The sequence below is a fragment of the Schistosoma mansoni genome, chromosome W (genome assembly GCF_000237925.1).
Source record: "Schistosoma mansoni strain Puerto Rico chromosome W, complete genome".
In the NCBI taxonomy this organism is placed as follows: Eukaryota; Metazoa; Platyhelminthes; class Trematoda; order Strigeidida; family Schistosomatidae; genus Schistosoma; species Schistosoma mansoni.
The window spans coordinates 29,634,785-29,657,024 of record NC_031502.1 but is presented as its reverse complement, the minus strand read 5'-3'; the positions used below and the strand labels follow the sequence as shown (position 1 = coordinate 29,657,024).

The following is a 22,240-nucleotide window of genomic DNA, read 5'->3' as shown; positions in this document are numbered from 1 at the left end:
GAAATGAAATTAAAACTTAATAAGCACTGCACAACGAAGTGGAAAACATCACCAAAGTTTTATACGGCTTTTCTTCGGGATACTGACAAACTCAACAAATTCAAGATAGCAACTCCACGGATAATTGTGGAACAATCAATTGGATGGAATTCATTACTCTACATCAACTTCATTGACTACGAGAAAGTATTTGATAGCGTGGACAGGACAACACTATGGAGACTTCTTCGTCACTACGGCATACCTACCTGAGAAGATAGTCAATATCATACGGAATTCCTACGATGGATTAAACTGCAAAATCGTGCATGGAGGACAACTCACCAACTCATTCGAGGTAAAGGCCGGTGTCAGGCAAGGTTGCTTACTTTCACCTTTTCTCTTTCTCCTGGTCATCAACTGGATCATGAAGACGTCAACATCTGGAGTGAAGCACGGGATACAGTGGACAACTAGGATGCAGCTGGACGACATAGACTTCGCAGATGATCTGGCTCTTCTATCACACTCTCAACAACAAATGCAGGAGAAGACGACCGGTGTAGCAGCAGCCTCAGCAGAAGTGGGTCTCAATATAGACAAAGGGAAAAGCAAGACTCTTTGATACAATACAGAATGCACCAATCGAATCACACTTGACGGAGAAGCTTTGGAGGATGTGAAAATCTTCACATATCTGGACAGCATCATTGATGAACGCGGTAGATCTGATAGAGATGTGAAGGTGAGGATCGGCAAAGCAAGAGCAGCGTATCTACAATTGAAGAACATCTGGAACTCAAAACAACTGTTTGTCAACCGACGCCGTCACATGGAATCCTGAAGGCCAAAGGAGAAGAGGAAGACCAAAGAACACATTACGCCGAGAAATGGAGACAGACATGAGAAGAATGAACAAAAATTGGACAGAACTAGAAAGGAAGGCCCAGGACAGAGTGGGTTGGAGAATCCTGGTCGGTGGCCTATGCTCCATTGGAGGTAACAGGAGTACGTTATTAACTTACATTTGGGTCAACCCCATTTTCAGAACTACCTAAGTAAGACTTCAGTTATTCCTGGAATCTACGTTTGGCTTTCTCGTAAATGAGTTCAATTTTAATGGGTCTTCTTAATATGCTTTTCCGTATCGAATGAGGCGAAAGCAAATGCATGCTCGTATTAGAGCATGATCAGAGTCCAGACAGGCATTCTAGAACGAGCGGCAGTCTTCTATTGAGCCTCTCCAAAGATGACTGATGGTAATCTGGTCTATTTGAGTCCATCGTTGGTTTGGTGTAAGGGGTCGCCATGTTAGACGATGTCTCTGTTTGGTACAGCTTGGTACATTTGATCACGTGTGGAAAGATGGCGCTTAGCGGTCAACAAAGTTATCTTTTCGTTGTCTGACCACCACTTTAAAATCAAATGCACCAAATTGGGTTTGGGTATCTGAATAGGTTCTATAGTTTTTATACAGCTGAATTATGACTTAAAGTCGAGTACATCAGCCTATATAGGGGGTAAACAAGAAACATTATTATAATAATTTCACTGAGTTTTATTGATCTCAGGCAGATTAGAACTGAATTACATGGAATTTAGTCCAAATTACAACAAAATCACAAATTTGACATAGACATTCTGTACCTAACTGTCAAACGAAAACCTTTTGAATGAATTCCTGACTAACAGAATCTCTTGTTGTATTTGTAGACGACAAATAAATGATAAGAAGTACGGGCGAATAACAGAAAAAATATATGATAATTACGTTTATGTAAAGATAGAACAGTGATTATTCGGACGATACTATATGAACTTAAAATTCTAAAAAAAACGCAAAAACCGTTTAACCACTTTTTATACATAAGTTTGAACAAATTAAGAAGCAAAAACTCCCTAGTAAACTGTGGAATAATGCTTATAGACACAACACAATCGACACTGCAACACTAAAACAGTTATAAATATTTTAATTTAATGTGGTCCTATTGCTTTTCGAATTGTATACTTTTACAGAATAAATCGACTATGAAAGAAAATGGGAACCAGGATGAAGGTTTCGTCCCATTTAGTACTTATCATCCAGATGCACCCGTATTTTAGTGTTCTTTTTGCGTTGACAATCAAACCTAGTGTCTTTCTCTGCAAATGGCCAAAGCGTTATCCGTTAAGCTATTGAGTGTAAATAGCCACTAATGTATTTAACAGATAAATATATATATATATACGGCTAAATCGCTTACATCAATGCATTTTTCTTTTTTAAGTTTAGTGTGTATCACAATTCTCTATTCCTAGTGAATATGTCTTTTTTTCGTGAGAAATGTATTTCTCAATCACAAGAACAAGGTATCTAATCAGTTTATTATTAACTTCCAAACAGTCATAGACAATACCATTTATCTAAAATATTACAAACGCAGAAGAAAAAAGGACTGACTTACTTGAAGTAATGATTTAAAATTATGAAATACATCTGGTCCGATTGCTCCCTTTGCTAAACTAATTACAACTAGTCCGATGACCTGTATATTTTGAATTTTAAAAGAGAAACAGATAATAACTCATTTATTACAGAAAGGTGAGTTTGATAAATCAACGAGTTTGTAGAGAAGAGAAAAATTCCAACTAACAAACTATAGATAAATAAATGGATAGATATCTACTAACATTGAATCAAATTGATTTATTGGAGTGAACGTAGTTCATACAAGAAAAAAACTCAGTCAAATTTCTGTTTAGTTTACAACTCAAACTAGCAATGTCTTAATCCAAGTATGATGAATAGAAGAAATGCAAAAGTTTTACCAATTAATAACGAACAAATATATATGATGGAGATGGTCAGCTTAGATGCATACTTTTGTTGATGTTGAGTTTTCTGAGTTACATGGTTTTCCCGAAAAACATCATTGATCATTTCATGGATATGCATATAACACAAGGTAAAACAACGAAAGTTAGTAAGGATTCGCTATTTCCTTTTAACATTCACGACTCCAATTGATCAATCACTACTGCTATACGTGCAACCACATTGGATTGCCTTAATTCTATAAACTTATGTAAACCTCTCAAATCCTGGTTAATTAATACGTGGCCTATCTCATCGCTTTCTAAGTCTAGAAAATTACCACCTCAGTGCTCTAAATCTTCTATATCTATTTTCAAACGATTTGAATCATACATAAATTCTCTTCAACTTCTATAATTATCATACAATCCATCCCATCTTTTTCCAAACTTCATTTAAATAATACTTAACCCGTCCTCCTATGTTTTTGGACTACACCTCCAAAAAACCTATCACCAGTTCCTACACAGATATATATATACCTCAGTACATATCGTTGTAAGCAGCTGATGAAAAACCATGAATTAAAATGAATTCATATTACTCTGCCTCAATGTTCGTTTTGGCTTTATAAGAACTCGTAAAGAAAACCAACTGAACGAAATTACAGGTTTCAGTTCATATGGTATGTGATTATCAGTGGAATCCAGGACATGCGTTTCGTCCTATTCGCGGCTCGCCAGACGGATAGACCTGAATTCTAGCATTACAGCTTAAACTGAGACTCGAATCCAATACATCCAACAAACGAGTACCAAACAGGACAAAATGTGTATCCTAAATCCAACAACTAGACATTTACCGAATATATTATTGAAAATGTCTGTTTTGAAGATTTTCGTTGTGTACAAGCACGATTTTCGAATTATATTACTAGTGAATATAAAAAAGTGTAGGAGGAGTAACAGTGTTCACGAGATCTACGCCTCCTCTGACAACCAGAGCAACAATTAAGATAGGTACATGGAATGTCGAGTCACCGTAGGAGACTGGGAGGACTGATCAAATAGCTGCGAAAATGAGGAGATACAACTTGGTGGTGCTCGGAATCAGTGAAACACATTAGACCCAAGCTGGACAGAAAAGGATAGATTCGGTAGAGATGCTGCCGTACTCTGGTCACGACATGGACTGAGAGAAATGAGCGATAATAGTGACAGATTCGCAAATCTATGTGCCTTCAACGAAATGGTTATAGGCTGCACAATATTCTCCCAAAAACGTATACACAAAGCTAAGTGAGCCTCACTGGATCACACCACAAAGGACCAAATCGATTATATTTGCATCACTAAAAAATTCACAAGATCAATGGAAGACGTGAGAACCAGGAGAGGAGCTGAAGTAGTTTCAGATCACCATCTACCAAGAAGCACTGGACAACTAGGGGAATAGGATTACGAAGTTTCAATACGGCCTTCCTTCCACAAACTGACGAACTCAACGAATTCAAGATAACTCTCAACAACAGGTCCCAAGCCCTACAGGATCTACTGAAAGAAGAATTTACAATGGAGGACAACTGGAGAGGGACCAAAGAAGCGCTACCTTCAACGTGTCAGGATGTTCTGGGACTCAAGAAGCATCATCATAAGGAATGGGTCTCTATCGAGACCCTGGACAAGATTGAAGAAAGGAAGAACAAGAACACAGCTCTCAACCACAGTCGAACAAGAGCAGAGGAAGCTAACGCACACGCCGATAAGCAGAAGTACGTGCAAGACCTAGCAATGACGGTGGAAAAAACTTCAAGAGAAGGAAATATGAAACAACAAAGAAACTGCTAGCGAAATGTGATAAGTCAGAGAGACCGGTCAAAGACAAAGGAGGCAAACCAGTCAATGAGATTCAAGGACAGAAGAACAGGTGGGTAGAACACCTTGAGGAACTCTTGAATAGACCAGCTCTATTGAATCTTAGTGTTTTACCTGAACTCAAATTTTCGGTATAAAGATGAATAGTATTCTCCTAATAAGTCTAAAGAGTTGAACACTGCTCTTGTGAATCAATTTTTGCCCTTGATTTTCACTAACGTCTTCAGATATTGACCAGAAACTAATATGAAATGCTTTTCAGAATAGTTGACATTCTTATCGTGGTATATATAACAAGTTTTTCATTTCTCTACGGTAATGGCTTTTCTTGTGTTTGATGATATTTAGATTCTCATTTATATATTAGATCAAACAATTTTAGGTATTTGGGAAACATGCCTCATGCATGAGATATTAATTAAAGTTGTTCTTTTAAGCTTAATGAAATGTTTGAGGGTTATTTTTTAGTTATTTGATTTTGGTACCAAATAAGATATGAATTATGTCTTTTAAAAGTTATTACTATTGATGCTATTACCTAAATCGGACTACTCTTTTTTCTGCTTTAATGTCACACCATTTTTTATCGCATTATTGTGGTAAGGGTTAACGCACATTTGTGTCAGTGTCCGCTTTGATTATGACATTGTTGTTTCGGATCTCAGTTTCTCATTATCTATTGTCCTTTTATTATTCTTTTTCTTTAAATAGTAACTGCGAAAATGCTTCATGTTCTATTTCGGAGGATTTGGGAGGAGCAATAAATGCCGACAGGTTGGAAAAAAGGATACCTTATCAAAATACCGAAGAAAGGAGATCTGAGCGTATGTGAGAACTGTAGAGGCATCAACCTACTATAGGTATCGGGAAAAGTTTTCGACAGAGTTTTGCTGAACCGAATGAAAGATTCAGTGGATGCCAGGTTAGATGTCATGAGGATCGGTTGTGTACTCAATCGCGACCATTAGGATCGTTGTTGCACAATGGATTGAATAGAATTCGTCACTGCATATATATATATATATATATATATATATATATATATATATATATATATATATATATATATATATATGAGGGAGAGAGAGAGAAGTGATCAGAATAATAAATCAAAATTGCGTTAATCGTCTATGTATCTTAGTGTCTTACCTGAACTAAACTTGTACGTTCGGACAATGTGAAATCGGATTCATGTAGGCTGAGATGAGCAACTAATTGTTTGACTAGACTATGCGCCACCTGAGTTGTCTGAATAAAAATAGAAAACAGAGGCAAAAGCTCACAAACAAGTAAATACGAATGGAAAATTTGTATTAATTTCGTTTGAAAACATTAAAGCAAACTGAAAATAACTTCCACTATTGGACTTATCGGTATCACTCAAAAAATAAGAGAAGAGAAAATGACTTAGAAAAATTAAACAATTACTTTTTATGGTTTGTCCAAAAATTCCCATTTTATGAAAACAGTGAAATATAAATTTTCATCAGGTTCTAGATCTATAAATATAAAGGATCGCCAAGTTTAAGGCAACCATATACTTGTGAGAATTACAGCAAACGAATATAGGATTGTTGGTAAGATAAAGTGTAATCCTTAGTGTTGAAGTGTCTATTATTATGCTAACCTAAATAAGTTTATGGGTCAATTGAACTTGTGAAGTTAACAGAATAAATATTGATAACATGAGGTCAGAGAAACAGTAATGTGATAACAAACCAAACCAAGTGTTTGAGAGAAGGTTTTATTATAATGTTTAGAGTGATAAGGATTAAGGAATAATAGAATAAAGTGAGTGCTAGTTAACCTATTCACGCATTCACAAGACTGAAGTATAAAATTACTCAAGTGAATATTGCATAATAGCCGTTCCAACATTAACAATTTCATTTTTTTTAGTAAACTTACTAAGTCCTTATCCTGTTATTTTTAAGACGATAGTATTCGCTTTAAAGTTAGTGATCCCTTACGAGCCTAATGAAAATATGTCGATAAGATTAATCTTCAATATCAATATTTCGCTGAGTTTGCAGAAAAATAATGAATAAGTCGGTATTACATGAAAATGACGATTAATAGTAATAAATCATGAACCAATCGATGTTAGACCATCATTTGAGACCTGGAAGTGTATGCGATGAGCACTGATGAGGAGTCCCATACTTGGATGAAACGGCCATCCAGTACTACCAGGTTTTCAATGATGGCCTAACATTGACCAGTTCATAATCTGAACGATCCTATGCTGATAGTAATAAATCAAATGATGAAAGAAGTACATACATGTAATATGCCAAATTGAAAAAGATATAGTACTGTAGAAGCCTGTAAACAAAAATTCACTCAATTATTTACTTTTTTACACTTTTTTAAAAAGGAAGCCAACGACAACAAGTAGAAAGAATATCTAAATGAATAACTACGATCATCATAACAACCTTCACCACGATGACAACCGGTGAAAAAAAATTGTAGGATGGTAGTAATATGAGGACAAGAAAAAAACAGTCGAATAGTTGATCTTCAACCATATAACGTACGATCAGATTAATATCAAAGTAGAATGTCAAAATTGTTTAGTGTGTGGTTGAGTCATCGACTGGGAATAGCTTGATAGATTATTGAAATTATTTAAATTTCAGTATATTTCTATTATTTACACTTAAACAGTAAACACGACTAACCGTGTATTAAACTAATGAACAACTGTTTCAGTAGCATAAGAGATACAAAGTAATGTAGACATGAAAAGAATTAAATTGATTTTGATTGGCTGGAAAGATATTTCTATTTTATTAGTTAACATCAGAAGGGGTTTTGTGGGTATTATAGTAACTTCAATAGTTAAACCACCACAATGTTAGACCACCATTTGGAACCTGGAAGTGTATGGGATTGTGGATGAGAACTGATGAGGAGTCCCATCCTTGGATGAAACGGCCGCCCAGTGCTTCCAGGTTTTCCATGGTGGTCTAGCTTCAATTGACTCATGATCTCAACTATTGAAATTATTAGTTAACCTTAATCCTAATAACGCCGAATTCGAATGAAAACAGACATGCATAATTGTAGTGTATTAGCTAATTGGTTGACTGTAAATGGGATAAAATCTAATGTATCAGTTTGATGTCAGTGAAACTTTATGTTATTATTACTAAGTTCTCATTTTATGCAATCGACCATCACGTGAACAATAAGCACGTTAGAAATAAAATCAAATTGTATCATAGAGAGTAGGTAATTCAATTTATCATTTCATAGTTTAATTTCCAATTTTATATGATGTATAAACAAAGATGGATAGTGGATAGCAGTGGAATCCTGGATGCGCGTTTCGTCCTATTTGGAACTCGTCAACTGGACGTACCTGCACCTCAGAGTTGATGTTCACTTTGGGACTCGAAGCCAGTGCCGTTCGCTTCAAACACCATCGCGTTATCCACTTAGCTACTGAGTCCTGATAGCCACCTGCTTTTGTAATGGGGTGAAGTTACATTCATATGCTGTTGTTTGCTTGTATCTTCCCATTGTTATTTAAGACTGCAATTGATCAGTATCTTGTTGGCATATGTGCATCCTGTGCAGACTGCCTCGACATTGCCTGAAGTTACAAGCTTTATAAGCAAAGATGGATAGTGGGAAGATACAGGTAAACAACACCAAGTGAATTTATCTGATGTATTTCGGAGAAAAGTGATGGGTGAACGAGATTATTATCTTCTAAAACTTGATAAATTTTCACTAAACGCATTGTTCATTTAATCAACTTTTAGAAATAAAATAAATGCTAACCGAACCTTCTTTCTTCATATAGACTTGTTAAATAACTCAGTGTATAGACAAGTTTCAGTAAAAATCACATTTACATCGATTAAATATACACTGAGAAAAATTTTATATAACAGAAAAGGAAGAAATATAACTTTGCTCTCTCACTACTCCCCGTAAATTTACACATGTTTCACTCATTGCAATCCGTTGTTTTTTCTACCGCTAAACTGCACGGTTTTAGAAGGGTAACTTGTTTGTTGAAACCTATCTTTCAGCCAGCAAATCATACCTTCACTTCATCTACTTCAGTCTGGATAAACAGATATTATATCAATAGCTCTCAAACAGTGCGTCTCATAATCGAGTATATTAACTTGTGCCTGATAAATAAATTACACTGTTATTTATGAGAATATGTGAAAGTAATCATTAACTGATTTGATACTCATGAGTAAATAGATCACAGTAAGGAAAATTGTTGAGAACTAAGGAGAACGTGACAGTCTGTTCCCCCTAGTTTGTAACTCATTAGCTATCCGCACCTACAACCCAGCGTAAGATCGAGTTTATTATCTTCATGTACCACGACGGATACTGACATCTGCTGAGTATTGAAGAATACGAAACCAGGACGAAACAGCTTTTTCTGTTCGTATGACGTTAGTGAGCGATCAGTAAATGCATGTCAGCTAACATATTTAGGTAATTAATATTTTTCCTTCCAGTAAAAATTAACTGTATCGGTAATCTTTGTAGTAAATTCATCTTTAAATTAACTTTAGTCATCACTATACACACACAAGCATGCTTGAAACAATTCTTGTTTATTTAAAACTGAATAATAATAATAGTGTGGTTATACTGAAAATGTTTACTTTAATATTATGCAATGATAAAATTATAGAAAAAATGAACAGGTTTCACAACTTATCATTCAGTAATGATTATTGGAAGCTTGAGGCTCATGTTTAGTGAACCTTTTTTAATTTTTTGGAATTATCAGCAATACTTTGACGAATAGATAGTGTAAACCAATTTTATATTTCACATGAATACCTTTGAATAGTTCAACTTGAAAAATAAACATTTAATTATACAGCAATCAATCAATACATAAGGCACACACTATTACCACTTACTTTAATTACTATAAGTTATTTAAGTGATGATGAACTAATTTATTAAGTAAAACAAACACAATAAATCCAGAGGCTTTCGAACCCTCCCTACTTAATGTGATTTAAGAGACCAGGTGGTAATACTAGCCTTCTCTCACATGATGTAGCTGAAAGACTAAACCATTAACCTACACTTGGTAAATGAGTTACATTGGCTAATCAGTATGAAAGGGTAGGATAATGACAAGGTGTATCTGAACCACTATTACTGATTTTTTTAACGGGAACGTAACGCAATATCAACCTTATTCTCAATTGTTCGTCAACTGATGTTAATACGACAAAAAAATTGTTAAAAATCATCATAAAACCACTTGAATATGTGAATGACCTCAATTATTGTTATAATTAGTTGAATAGAAGAACACATATACCGATACAAATGCATATGCACACAAATATATATATATATATATATATATATATATATTCATATATAGTAGACATCTGAGAATTCATGAGATGATAACAAACAAGAAAAAAGACAAATGATGGAAGAGAAATGAAAAATAAGGTATCATCCGATTATAAAATGAACATATTCTATAAATTTCTTGATATTGATTGGAATGGAGTCAAAAGAAATGTAAGAAAGGTATCGATTCTGAAAACTATTCTGATAGAAAGCAAATATGACTGATAAAGCAGAAATTTTCTATATGAAATATAATCAATTACAAGCACATACAAAAGCGTTTACAGCGATATTCTGATACCTAAAGAACTTGATTTTCAACTATGTGGTAATAGGTTCAATCAAACCTCATTCGATCAATTTTAGTTGAGAAAATCGAGCAGTATCATTAACCTACACAGAAATATAATAAGTCAAAGCCGAGTACATAGCATAGACCTGTACTTAGTGACAAATACTAAATTATGTAAAACCATGAAGGAAAACATTTTTCGAGCGCTAAGCTGATTTATTCTAAATTACATCATCTCATGTCAAATCACAGAAAAGCGAATTAGGAATACCATACAATCATGTTATGAAAATGAGAGTTGAAAGCACCAAATGTTCACTTCTTTCTAAGTAAGTTGTACGTAACACGTAAATCGATGAGATTCCATGTTAGTTTATTTTGTTTATACTAGGGTTAAACAAATAATCTTATCAATTCACTGAATAATAGACGAGCCAATGAAGTAAGAATGCTAAAACGGGTGAGGATTTACACTTATGACTTTCTCATATTGTTGTCATATAACATCATCTCGCTAACTCTTCGACGAATTCACTCATTAAACTTTTGTATATCATGATAAATTTCCGATAAAAATAGTTATAGCTATGAGGAAAATTCAGTAAAAAACCTTTCGTGTGAATCTATTATCACTCAGATAAATGAGATTATGCACCGACATTTCTCTAATATCCAGATTGGAAACTGATAATAAGCCTCGAAAAACCAATAAAAATTGCAGTACAAGAGTTTTACATGTCATTACTTCCGCAGTGAGATACTTTTGATTTATAGACACTCTGTGCTCATTTTCAGCTACAACGTAGGACCAGGAACATATATGTATCGGTCCAACTTGCCACACCTCATTAGCACAACAAGATGAACACCAAATTCATAGAAGTAGTTACTTCAATGGTACAAAAGAAAGATTGTGTATAACGATATAATACAGGAAGAAAGAATTAGTTCGTAGAAAGAAAGCTATAAAGCAATTTCAATCTCACAGTTTAAGGGAAGACAGAGAGTGTATACACCTACGTCATTGTGATCGATTCTGAGACATGTCACACAGAGTCTCCAACCATTGGTTACAATAATCGCGCGGACCCCAACCAAGTAGTCTGCATCTACCAACATGGCTCACACCACAAGTTAGTGACTTCAAGCACTGATACCACGTTTTGGTTTGGCCGTCCCTAACTTTCTTCCAACCATCCCCAATACTAGTCAGCATTGCGCGTCGTGGTAACCGGTGTTCAGGCATGCGTAACACGTGGCCCAATCATCTCAGTCGATGGAGATTTACAACCTCATCAACTGATTTACCATCATTCCCTAATACCGTTTGTCTAACCTCACTATTACTTACCCGTTGATCCCAGCAGACGCGAGCAATATTTCTAAGACATCTGTGGTCAATTACTAGTAACTTACGAGTATCCTCTATTCTTAATATCCACGTTTCGCAGCCATAAAGTAAAGCAGAACGAACTGCTGTGCAGTATACTCGTCCCTAAATTGATGGACGGATATCTGGTCTTCGCCATAAGTGACGTAAGTTGAATCCGTGCAGAGATTCCGTCAGACACCAACCCATTAGGGCTGATCAGACTTCCATGGCAAGTGAGGCTGTCGACGCGTTCGACTATTTCACTCCCTGCTCTCATTGACTGAAAATCGGCTTACAAATCATAAAGCCATCATTGACCTTGCCTTATAGTTTAGCTACACCTGATTATTTTATGAAGCGGTGCTTGAGATCAAACTCTACTTCATCTAATTCAGTTTGGACACCCACGCTAATAAGACTAGTTTGCGACCCTCCTTAATGAAAGTACGTTTTTGTCCACTCAACATTAAGTTACACTTACTTAAAAAATCCTAGTAATATTATTTTCCGATTCATTTTCACAATATATAAGTACATATATAATCCAACAGCGCAGTATACGTTAAGGAGGGGCTCGTCCCCGGAATCATACGTCTAAAAGCGCTTTCATCAAATAATTCGCTTCTTGACAGAATTCCACTCATAAAATGCTAAAGATCACAGATAAAAATTCAACCAGTGTCTCATAGTTGACTACGTAATTAACACTGATCTACTGTAATAATCGAATGTACGTAATAATAATAATAATAAAATAATAATAACGTATTATCCTATTTAATCGTAACAGTAGCATTGGTGAAATTATTTTAAACACTAAATTTAAACAGAAAGGGTAGAAAAATCTGATGATGATGGCGACGATAATAATAATAACTGGTTTGGCAAAATAACCTAGCTGGTAAAATGAATAACCAGTTCTAGTGATGATTATAACGATTCGACAAGATAAACCTAAGTGTAACGAAATTCTGCTCAAATGGTCAAAAATTACCATGGGAATTTTCCCCAACTAGAATAGAAAGATACAGTTCTTTTTGAAAAAATGTATACATAAAGAGTTAACACTGTGAAATATTTAGACATGGAAAATAAAACGATAAAAGACTATATAAGTAGATGCATATCAGACATGTCAATGAGACGTATTCTTAGGGCCTTAAACATGTTTAAATATTCACAAATACTGATTTCCGATGTTTGAACAGATTAATCCACGAGAACTTACAGCTTTCCGCATAATTAAGACCAATAGGTAAAGATTTTACGAATTGATGCTATATCTTGATTGATCTATAAGTCTAACCATCTTCATTTCAATTGACACGAAAATAACTGAATAAACAGTGGTTTACATTGTGTAACACCATCACAGTCGATAAAATTTTAAAACTTAGGTCCAAGATTTCATGCCGATCGCTTCCAATCATCTGACATCAAAACAATGTGCATACAACGTTGAGTTACTCATAATTGGTAGACACAATATAGAGTTATATTGTACAATAACCCTTCGATAGTCATTTGAGAACATATGAAGTACCACAGACAATGTATGCTGAGGAAGATCACTCACGTTTTGCATTAAATTATGATATCTTACTAATAATAATCTGGAAAAACGACAACGACAACAACAACCGCTACAAATCTCAAGTCGGTTTTGATCACATGACAATATCAGTTGACCATTTACTGAAAAATTGAAGGACGACAAAACTTTTGACATTTAGAATAAATCATTTACTAAGTACATGTTTAAGTAATCGGCTTGAAAGCGAAACTGTTTGAGTTAAGGTTAATAACACTACCCGGCTATCCAAACCCAAGTAGGTGTTGATGATAGGTGGTTGGAGGTAATCGGTAGGAAATCTTAGATATAGGGATTCTTGATGGTTGGTACTTGTTAGCATGATATACCTGTAATCGTCAGAGAACTGATGTTCCCTGCAAGGATTCGAACCCATTTCTCTCAGTTTTACAGCCTGAAACGCTACCATTGAGTTAGTTGGGTTGCAAATAACCCCCAAGAAGGTGCAGTAGAGTTCAAATTTGTAACCTAATGGGTCGAAGTCGCTAGATATAAGTACATAAAAACACAAAATCTCTACATATAACGTTATTAAGACGAAATAAAACAACAGATTATGTTTTGATTCAGTATGATGTTCGTAAAGTATAACATGAAGTATTCTTTATGTATTAATTCAGAGAAAAGTTTACTTTTTATCTTCACCACTTTACATAAGTATATTATTTAATGACTGAGCACCAAGTACCACTAAAATATATATATTTAAATGCGTATTTGATTAAAGCTATTGTCGTGTTTCTAAAGTGTAAATAAGATTTCTATTTTTCATCAATTTTTGTCTTCTTGCTTGAATTGTGAAAAACTCACTTCCCCTATTACCAGCATCAGTTTTCTCAGTTATAACGGGAACGTGTAAATCAGCACTGGCTTTAACCTGACGTTCACTATCCAAACAAGTGTGACCAGCTTAATGACCCATTTATGGATGGAATTACACTTTATTAATTTTAAAATGTCCTTTGATGGAATAAATTATTACTAAATATGTACATATTTTTTACTACTGGAAAAAAACATATACATCTCCTTATTATCTCAAAGTGCGATGAATGAACACTGTGAAAGAGATGAGAAATAATATCAAAAACCTATTTTCAATATTTGTTAATTTTGAATACTGCATGCGTAAGTAATTTTCAATATTTACTCAACTTGCATAAATACATAGATGCATATATTTATCGATCTGTTATGAAAGAAATAATAACAATTAATTCAGCGTAAACTTGAAATCAAATAAAAACCTAAATAACTTTTTCAAAACTCAAAGAAGCCGACAATCATCAGAAAATAGGAAATACTTTATCACCAGCATGCAACAATTAGAAAACAGTCTAGATGAATCAAGGGCAAAGCATCCGTTTTGGAATAGATGAAGACTCCTTGACAGTCCTTATCCATGGTCTTACACTGGACCAGAACAAGGATACTTATATCTTGCAGCGAGCACGACACCACTGATTTGTGAAGCCGTGACCTGTGGAGCCAATTAAATCAAGAGTGAATCATTTACACTGATGGAATTGAATAAGGATAGCACTTTATCACAAATCAGCTAGAGTTGGGGAATGCTAGTATTAAATTCTGATCAAGTTTGTTGAGACACTAGCTGCACGTCGAAAACCAGGCTGGAAACACCATTTAACTGTGCTTCAACAGCTCTGGATACAGTGTCAATTTACGATATAAATAAACTTTGAAATATACAGTCATCAAAGAAACACCACTTAAATTAACTTTTTTCTTACCTTGAGTGAATCCAAAAGATATTGAAATATGAGTAAAGGGAAATCACAAGGATCCCACAATTTATGATTATCTAAATGTCTACAAAAATATTTAAAAACAACAATCATTGGTACATAGATTCATTTATTTTCAATAAAAAACGTATTTTAGCATGAAATAATTATTGAACCGTCAGTAACTAAACCAATAGTGTTAAATAAATGGATATTCACCAAACCTAAAAATAAACTCCAATCAAATCGATAGCAAAAAACGTCAACTACTGAATAATGAACCAATTTTACATAATTATGGAATCAATCATACTAGTTACACGGAGAAGATCCACTTAGATGATGCTTTGATTAATATTTAGGTAACACATTAGATAACACATTTAGGTGACCTAGTGATATAAAGAAGCTACAATCACATGGATTGAAATCATCACATACAACTGAAAGTGAACCACTGAAGGCAGTAACAGCGAATTCAGCAAATTTATCAGCGAAGACAGATAGCGCAGAGGATGTGCAGTCTGGAGCCATGTAGATGTTAGTAACGTAAACACAGGTGTTTTGAACGGCGTCTTAAAGTTAGACAGTCGATAAAGTCATTTGAAAACTTGAAACAAGCAAAAGTAGATCAACACCAGTTAACGTTTACAAACGTAGCTACTCCGCCACCACACCTCTTTTTATTTTTTGATCGATCCTGACGATAGATATTGAAATCACGTAATGATACTAAGCAATCGTCCTGTAAGTCAGTTAACCAAGATTCTTGAATTGTGATGACACTACAATTACGATATATGTTTTGACTTAGTATGAATTGGAGATAGTCCACCTCATTAATTAGTGATCGGCAGTTAGAATTTAGCAGCTCGGGAATCGACATTTGATTAATGTTCATTCTCTTTAATGCATATTGCCAACCACCACGATGTCTCTTATTGTACTTGTTTGTAATTTTTGCAGCGAAAGGACGTACGCTTTTCATAAACGCGTCTGTATAGGTTATACGATCATTAGACATAATAGAGTGTTAAAACAAATTAAAAAAACAGATAACTTTTTGAAATATTTAGATGGCAGAAACAGGTAGCCCAGGTATTCAAGCAGGCCGCCGCTGAGAATTCTATATTGTACCAGATTATAATATTGAATAAATAAATAAGGGTAAAAAGACTTCCAACAACATCACACGATTCAATGGAATAAGTCTTCAAAGTAATTCATCCAATAAAGATGTAATACAATGAACTAGGACGTTATATCTCCCTAGATCGTCCTTAATTGTTAGTCTGAGACATCTCGATAGATGTAGACGATTTGTTTGGGGTTCAAACGATTACTGAAGTTGGTTGCAATGCTCCAGATGCATTCACTCCTTATCTTCCCTCAGAATCTAAGTTTTAAAATTACTTTATCTTTTCAATTTTGCCAATTAATTCTTCTCGCGTGTTATTTTATGTGCCTAATTTTTTTTACTACTTCGATTACTCTGAAATTTGTCTAGAAACTTTTTATCTTTCTTCGTTGGTTTAGCGTGCCAACTTGAACAGATGTACATATGTAACAAGTTGTATGCTGCTTGTAACTGAGTGACTGACCTTTTTTCTATTTGCCTGAAACTTAAATTTTATCTTGTTTTGTAATACCTTTCTAATTGCGACCTGCATGAATAGCAATTCTCTCGCAATTGAACTGTTTGTCTTAGTGTGCCATTTAGTTGTCTAATATTTTTTTAAGATACTGTGCACATGTTAGCACATAAAATATGTATCTCCGACTTGTAAACACACGCTGCTGTATTAAGTATGGAAAAACCAGCTGCGAAAGTTCTTCAAATATACAAAAACAGTCATCGTGTTATTTATTCTGATACATGAAACACAAACTTACGTTAAAATAGATGTTACCACAGGTTTAATATTTGTATAAGAAGCTTGTCTAACAATATCTTCGAACACATATACAGCTTCTTGTGAAGGATCACATTGTGATTCATTTGAACTGGAATCCATTTCAGACCTTCGAAACAAGGATTTTTCAGGAAAAAGTATATTAAATTAGAATTTCATCTATAATAGCAAGTAATATCTTTTAAAGGTATTGCGATATAACCTGTGATATAATCATGGTTCATGTAAAATTAAATATACATAAACGCAGGTAAATACTAAGACCAAATAAATATTAAAAGTTATATATATATATATATATATATATATATATATATATATAGTTATCCAAAAGATGATAAACTTATCGTTTGAAATATTCATAAAGAAAAGTGGAAACGTAAGCTAATATTCCATTTAATATAAGCAACTACTTTCAAGACATAAACAAATCATCGATGATATATATATATACATCAATTTGATATATATTGTTACGTGGATTTTAGGTGTCCTTTGACCTTGAGTGACTCTTTAACTAACATCAGTCTGTGAAGAAATCTATCTGGAAACCGGACTAATCTGCATATCCAGTTAACTGGACACTATGTTAACTTATTTGTAAGCTACATAACATAGATTTTCTACACATATGGAAAGTTCGAATTCCTGTGAAAATAATTTAGACTGTATGCTTTTATATACGACAATTCATATTCTCACCGTTTATAGCTATTAATCTAAATAACGTCAAAGAATGTTCTCTTAAATGAATAACCTGGTCTGAAAATCATATGAATACATCAAAATTATTTTTGTGAAACAAATAAAACTAATAAACACTGAAAACCAGCTAAAAATGTGGGCAGACAATAATAAACGGAAAGGTAGTGGGGAACAACTGCAATAACTGCACGCGCGGTGAATAGTTTTACGAAATGAATAATAATATGTGCTTGTACTTAGCAATGAAGGGCCTTATACTATATTATTCAGGTTCAACAGTACAAGTGGAATATTTCTTAAAATATGATAAACACTTAAAATAAGAATGAGTAAATAACAAACAACTACGTACAAAAAAGAAGGATGTTGGAAGAAAACTATAAGAACGAACATCATCACGATTAATTGCAACCCATATCATTTGGTGTTAATTTGCAACGTTTGTCAAGCTACATTAGAGAAACATAGGTTTTCCTATAAGAGATTCTTCATCGTACCACTGAGATATTTACCGATGTGCTTATACTTGATCGGTGACCGAGCCTCATGGCGGGCAATAGTTTATGATACACCGAACACAGTTCGACTACTTTACTTAAAAAAGGCTCACTCCGTTCTTGGCTAATTTATCTCGACTTAATCTCATGACTTTTTGTGAGTTAATCGAGGGAACTAATACACTAAGGAAGATGGTGAGGAACTGATCAACTACTTTTAAACTACGTTAGTAATGTTCCTTTGCTTAGTAGTACTCTTGCTCCGTCAGTTAAAATATTTTTTCCAGGACTTCAGAAAAAATGGATCGGTTTATTTCTCTATGGTTAAAAAAAGTGGGATGTTCTCGCACACCAAGTAAAACAACTAGGAGTTCAGATCGATAAGATTGAAATGTCTTACTTAATAATTTGATCTAAATGGAAACTTGACTTCAGCCGGTAAATGATCTGAATAGAAATTTAAAGCAATTAGTCCCTTTGATAAATTTCGATAATGTAATAAGACGAAGATTATCAGAACTATGTGATGATATATTAGCGCAATACATTTCGAACAATCTGATCACACATATACTTATTAAGAACATTTATATATATAAATAAAAGGTCAACTAGACCGGAAATAGGGATAAGAATAGACAAGGATAATAATGATAAAAATAATGTGAAAACAATTTGACACTTAATCACTCTGGATAATAAGCATATATTACCAGGGTAGGTTTAAGGAGAGAACAAGGCGTTTTTGAATACACAAAGGGGGTTTGGATTTTCGTATGGCTGAGGCTTCAATAAACCTCAGTATACGCCCTTTTACACTTTTAAACAACACAACAAAAGCCGAGTTCAGATTAATCTTATGACCTGTTTTGATTACATGTTTGGCAATAGAGGATGATGGATGTTTATCCTCTACTCTTATTAGGTCATCAGACTCTATTTGTTTGTTCTCTCCTTAAACCTACCCTGGTAATATATGCTTATTATCCAGAGTGATTAAGTGTCAAATTGTTTTCACATTATTTTTATCATTATTATCCTTGTCTATTCTTATCCCTATTTCCGGTCTAGTTGACCTTTTATTTATATATATAAATGTTCTTAATAAGTATATGTGTGATCAGATTGTTCGAAATGTATTGCGCTAATATATCATCACATAGTTCTGATAATCTTCGTCTTCTTATTACATTATCGAGATCTAGATAGATCTTGCTCCTGACTGACTCCGACCCTTTTGACTTCGATCAAAGTTGGAAGGTTTATTTTAAGACATCGTGGTCAAACGAACTGCTTTTTGATGTCCTTTTTATCAGCAGACTTATTGTGACTGAGATCAAATCACTGAAGCAATTTTTTGAGGCCTTAGTTGTGATTTTATTTAAATAATTCAAAACAATCCAATTGTGATTTCCAGAAATATCTTAATCATTTTCGCTTTTAAAATCAACACATGTACTCTCAGCTCCTACTTGAGCTTAATTCGCTCTGAATAGTACTTGGAAACAACTGAACTTATGACACAAGTAGTTTGTATTAAACGACTGACTAATCTATTATGGCACTGATAGCTTTCAAACCGAATTCAGAACCGAACATTAAGGTATGCTACGTAACCACGATACCACTAATATTGATTGATGCATACACTTATAACGCTTTGGTCAGAAATAAGGACTATATAAACCGAACGACAAATAGGTTACAGTGACTGCCTTTGACCAGATCACTGTGAGAATTATAAGGATATGGAAAACTTTCGGGGTTGAAATTTATAGGATCACAGAACTGTAAAGTTACGAAACCCATAGAAAGCCTAAGCAAGCGGATGTTCCCGAATAAAATCTAAGTCAAAAGTTGAATTCACGAGTTGATTTGAGCTAGAACACTCTGAAAAACCAGGAAGCACTGGACGGCCCTTTTATCCCAGTATGGAACTCCTCAGCAGCGCGTATCCACGATCCTGCACACGGGATTCGAACCCAGGACCTTCGGTGTTGCACACTAGCGCTTAACTTCTAGACCACTGAGCCGGCATTCGACGGTGTCAATGTCTAAATTCAACCAATCCACGATATTGCGTGACCGTCCACCATTGTCCTCAGTGAGTAACTGCCTCACAACAGACACGGTTGGACTCCACTGGTCACAGCCGTTCAGTGCTTCCAGGTTTTTCAGGGTGATCTGGCTTAAATCAACTCATGAACTTAACTACCGAATTACCACAATTTCCACAAACCCCCATTCTGATAATAATAATAATAATATGCAAGTACAATTTTTAGATTCGTAAGCTAATATTATGAGCATAAAGTATTGGCGTAAATGCCCGAAATTCGCGAAACCATCCTCGACAAACTATTTCATGAAAGGTCAAAAGACAGTCTATTTCTCAAATTTTAAATTATAACTAGACAATTTGTTTTGACATCTTACTTGTCACACATGTTGAATAGGAGCGGAGGTACGATTTTGTCCATATTTGACTCGTGAACCTCCAGTATTAGCTGATCGCTGACCATTTTACGAACAACGCCTTGGATTCCTTGTATACCTGCCACTCTGACACTGGAAGCATTTGAGAAAATCAATAGGAACTTACGCATTACGCTCTTGTGGGTTGGGAAGAGATGCGTGAGCCATAGCAGCAAAATGGTCAAGAATCTCATTACATTCTTTGTGATAATTAGGAGAATCATCGTCTATTTTAGAAAACTCTACAAACTTGACCTAAATTAACCAAAAAGGACTGGTGACTTGCCGACTTAGAGGCCATTATTTGCAGGTCCACGCGATTAGTCTCCAGAAGTAGTTGGATCATCTTCAGAAAACTGATAGCCAAAACCAGTCTGTGACCATGACAAACTTGTATTAGTTTGTCAATAGCTTTGACGGATATCGATATATTTCTTGAAGAAATAAACATCAAACAACCTTACTGGTCATAACGCCTACTAAGATCCTGTGAAAGTCTCAGGTGCAAATACTTGGCAATTCGATCCAGCTTATCAGGCTGGTGTAAGCAATAGTGTATAAGTTTATTATGGTTATTAGTATCCTAAAAATCCGTGACATATAAAAAAAATAGAATTCAAGCAAACCTGGGGACTGCCAGAGTACAAATTATCTACCATTTTCATCCATTTCGGTCTGCATGGCCCACACTTAAAACATGTTGATCGTACACCTAGTAGATCCCTTGAATTAAACGCAAAGTAACACAAAAACCTACATAACATTCTAAAACACTGCAACGCATCAATTTGTAAAAGTCACAAACTGAAATCTGAACGTTTGAACAATAAAACAGCATTTGACAAATGAAATATGTGGAAGACTAATAGCATAGTAGTACGAATCCTCGGAATTCGTATTTCCTTCGCAATTGTTTTTCGATAGTATCAGTTACTGACACATGAAGACATCATACTCTGCAATCTGGATTGATTTGCAGCCAGTCAAATGCCTGTGGTTCAATACCACAATTCCTGGGTTTATGGTAACCTTACAGCGACTTAAAAGGTGAAGTAAATTTATCAAAACCTTAGTATTCACCCAAAAAGTACATGTACTTAATTCAGTAACCATAGAGAGTCATAAGGAAGAATTATCCGGACTAAGATGTCTGAAAATTTACAGAGGCTTCGACTTCGCTCAACTTATTCAGGGTGGAGAATTAGACAAACCTCTCGGTCACGGCTTTTTGCCTAAAACTGCCAAATCCCGGCTGTAACCGGTCTGTCCGACCGGGTGTTCGAGCAAATGTCAAAATCATCTCATAATGACTTTTCGGGCCTGGAACAAATAAATTCCTAAGGAAATGAGTATAATCTTATATGAACTATAAAAACCTGAAGTAGTCAACCAACAAAGTTCTTTTGAGGTTTTTAAGATCTCCTGATAGTAGAACACTGCTATGTATACGTAAAAGTCCTTTTCCACAAACAATAAAGGTTGATGTCAGGCTTACTTTAACCAAACTCCTTTATGACGTTATTCGACCACCTACTAGAGCCTGTAGAGTCGCTGAAATAACACTTAACTATACCCAAGTTAGTCTACCAAGCTGAACGTATTACAACTATGGAAAACTGATTGCCTGGACGGTAAA

At 34.7% G+C, this 22,240-nt stretch overlaps 1 protein-coding gene across 1 annotated transcript in view; it reads right to left on the bottom strand.

Moving 5' to 3' along the window:
• Smp_158300 (hypothetical protein) overlaps positions 1-21,904 on the bottom strand; it is a gene marked incomplete at both ends in the record, with an annotated part of 53,960 nt that extends 32,056 nt beyond the window's left edge. Inside the window, 10 exon segments of the mRNA XM_018789289.1 lie at positions 2,427-2,507; positions 5,800-5,898; positions 15,021-15,099; positions 16,908-17,036; positions 20,566-20,697; positions 20,732-20,853; positions 20,870-21,038; positions 21,069-21,187; positions 21,231-21,327; positions 21,816-21,904. Of these exon segments, the coding sequence (XP_018654747.1) occupies positions 2,427-2,507; positions 5,800-5,898; positions 15,021-15,099; positions 16,908-17,036; positions 20,566-20,697; positions 20,732-20,853; positions 20,870-21,038; positions 21,069-21,187; positions 21,231-21,327; positions 21,816-21,904 (1,116 nt within the window).
• Positions 21,905-22,240: the final 336 nt, after the last annotated feature.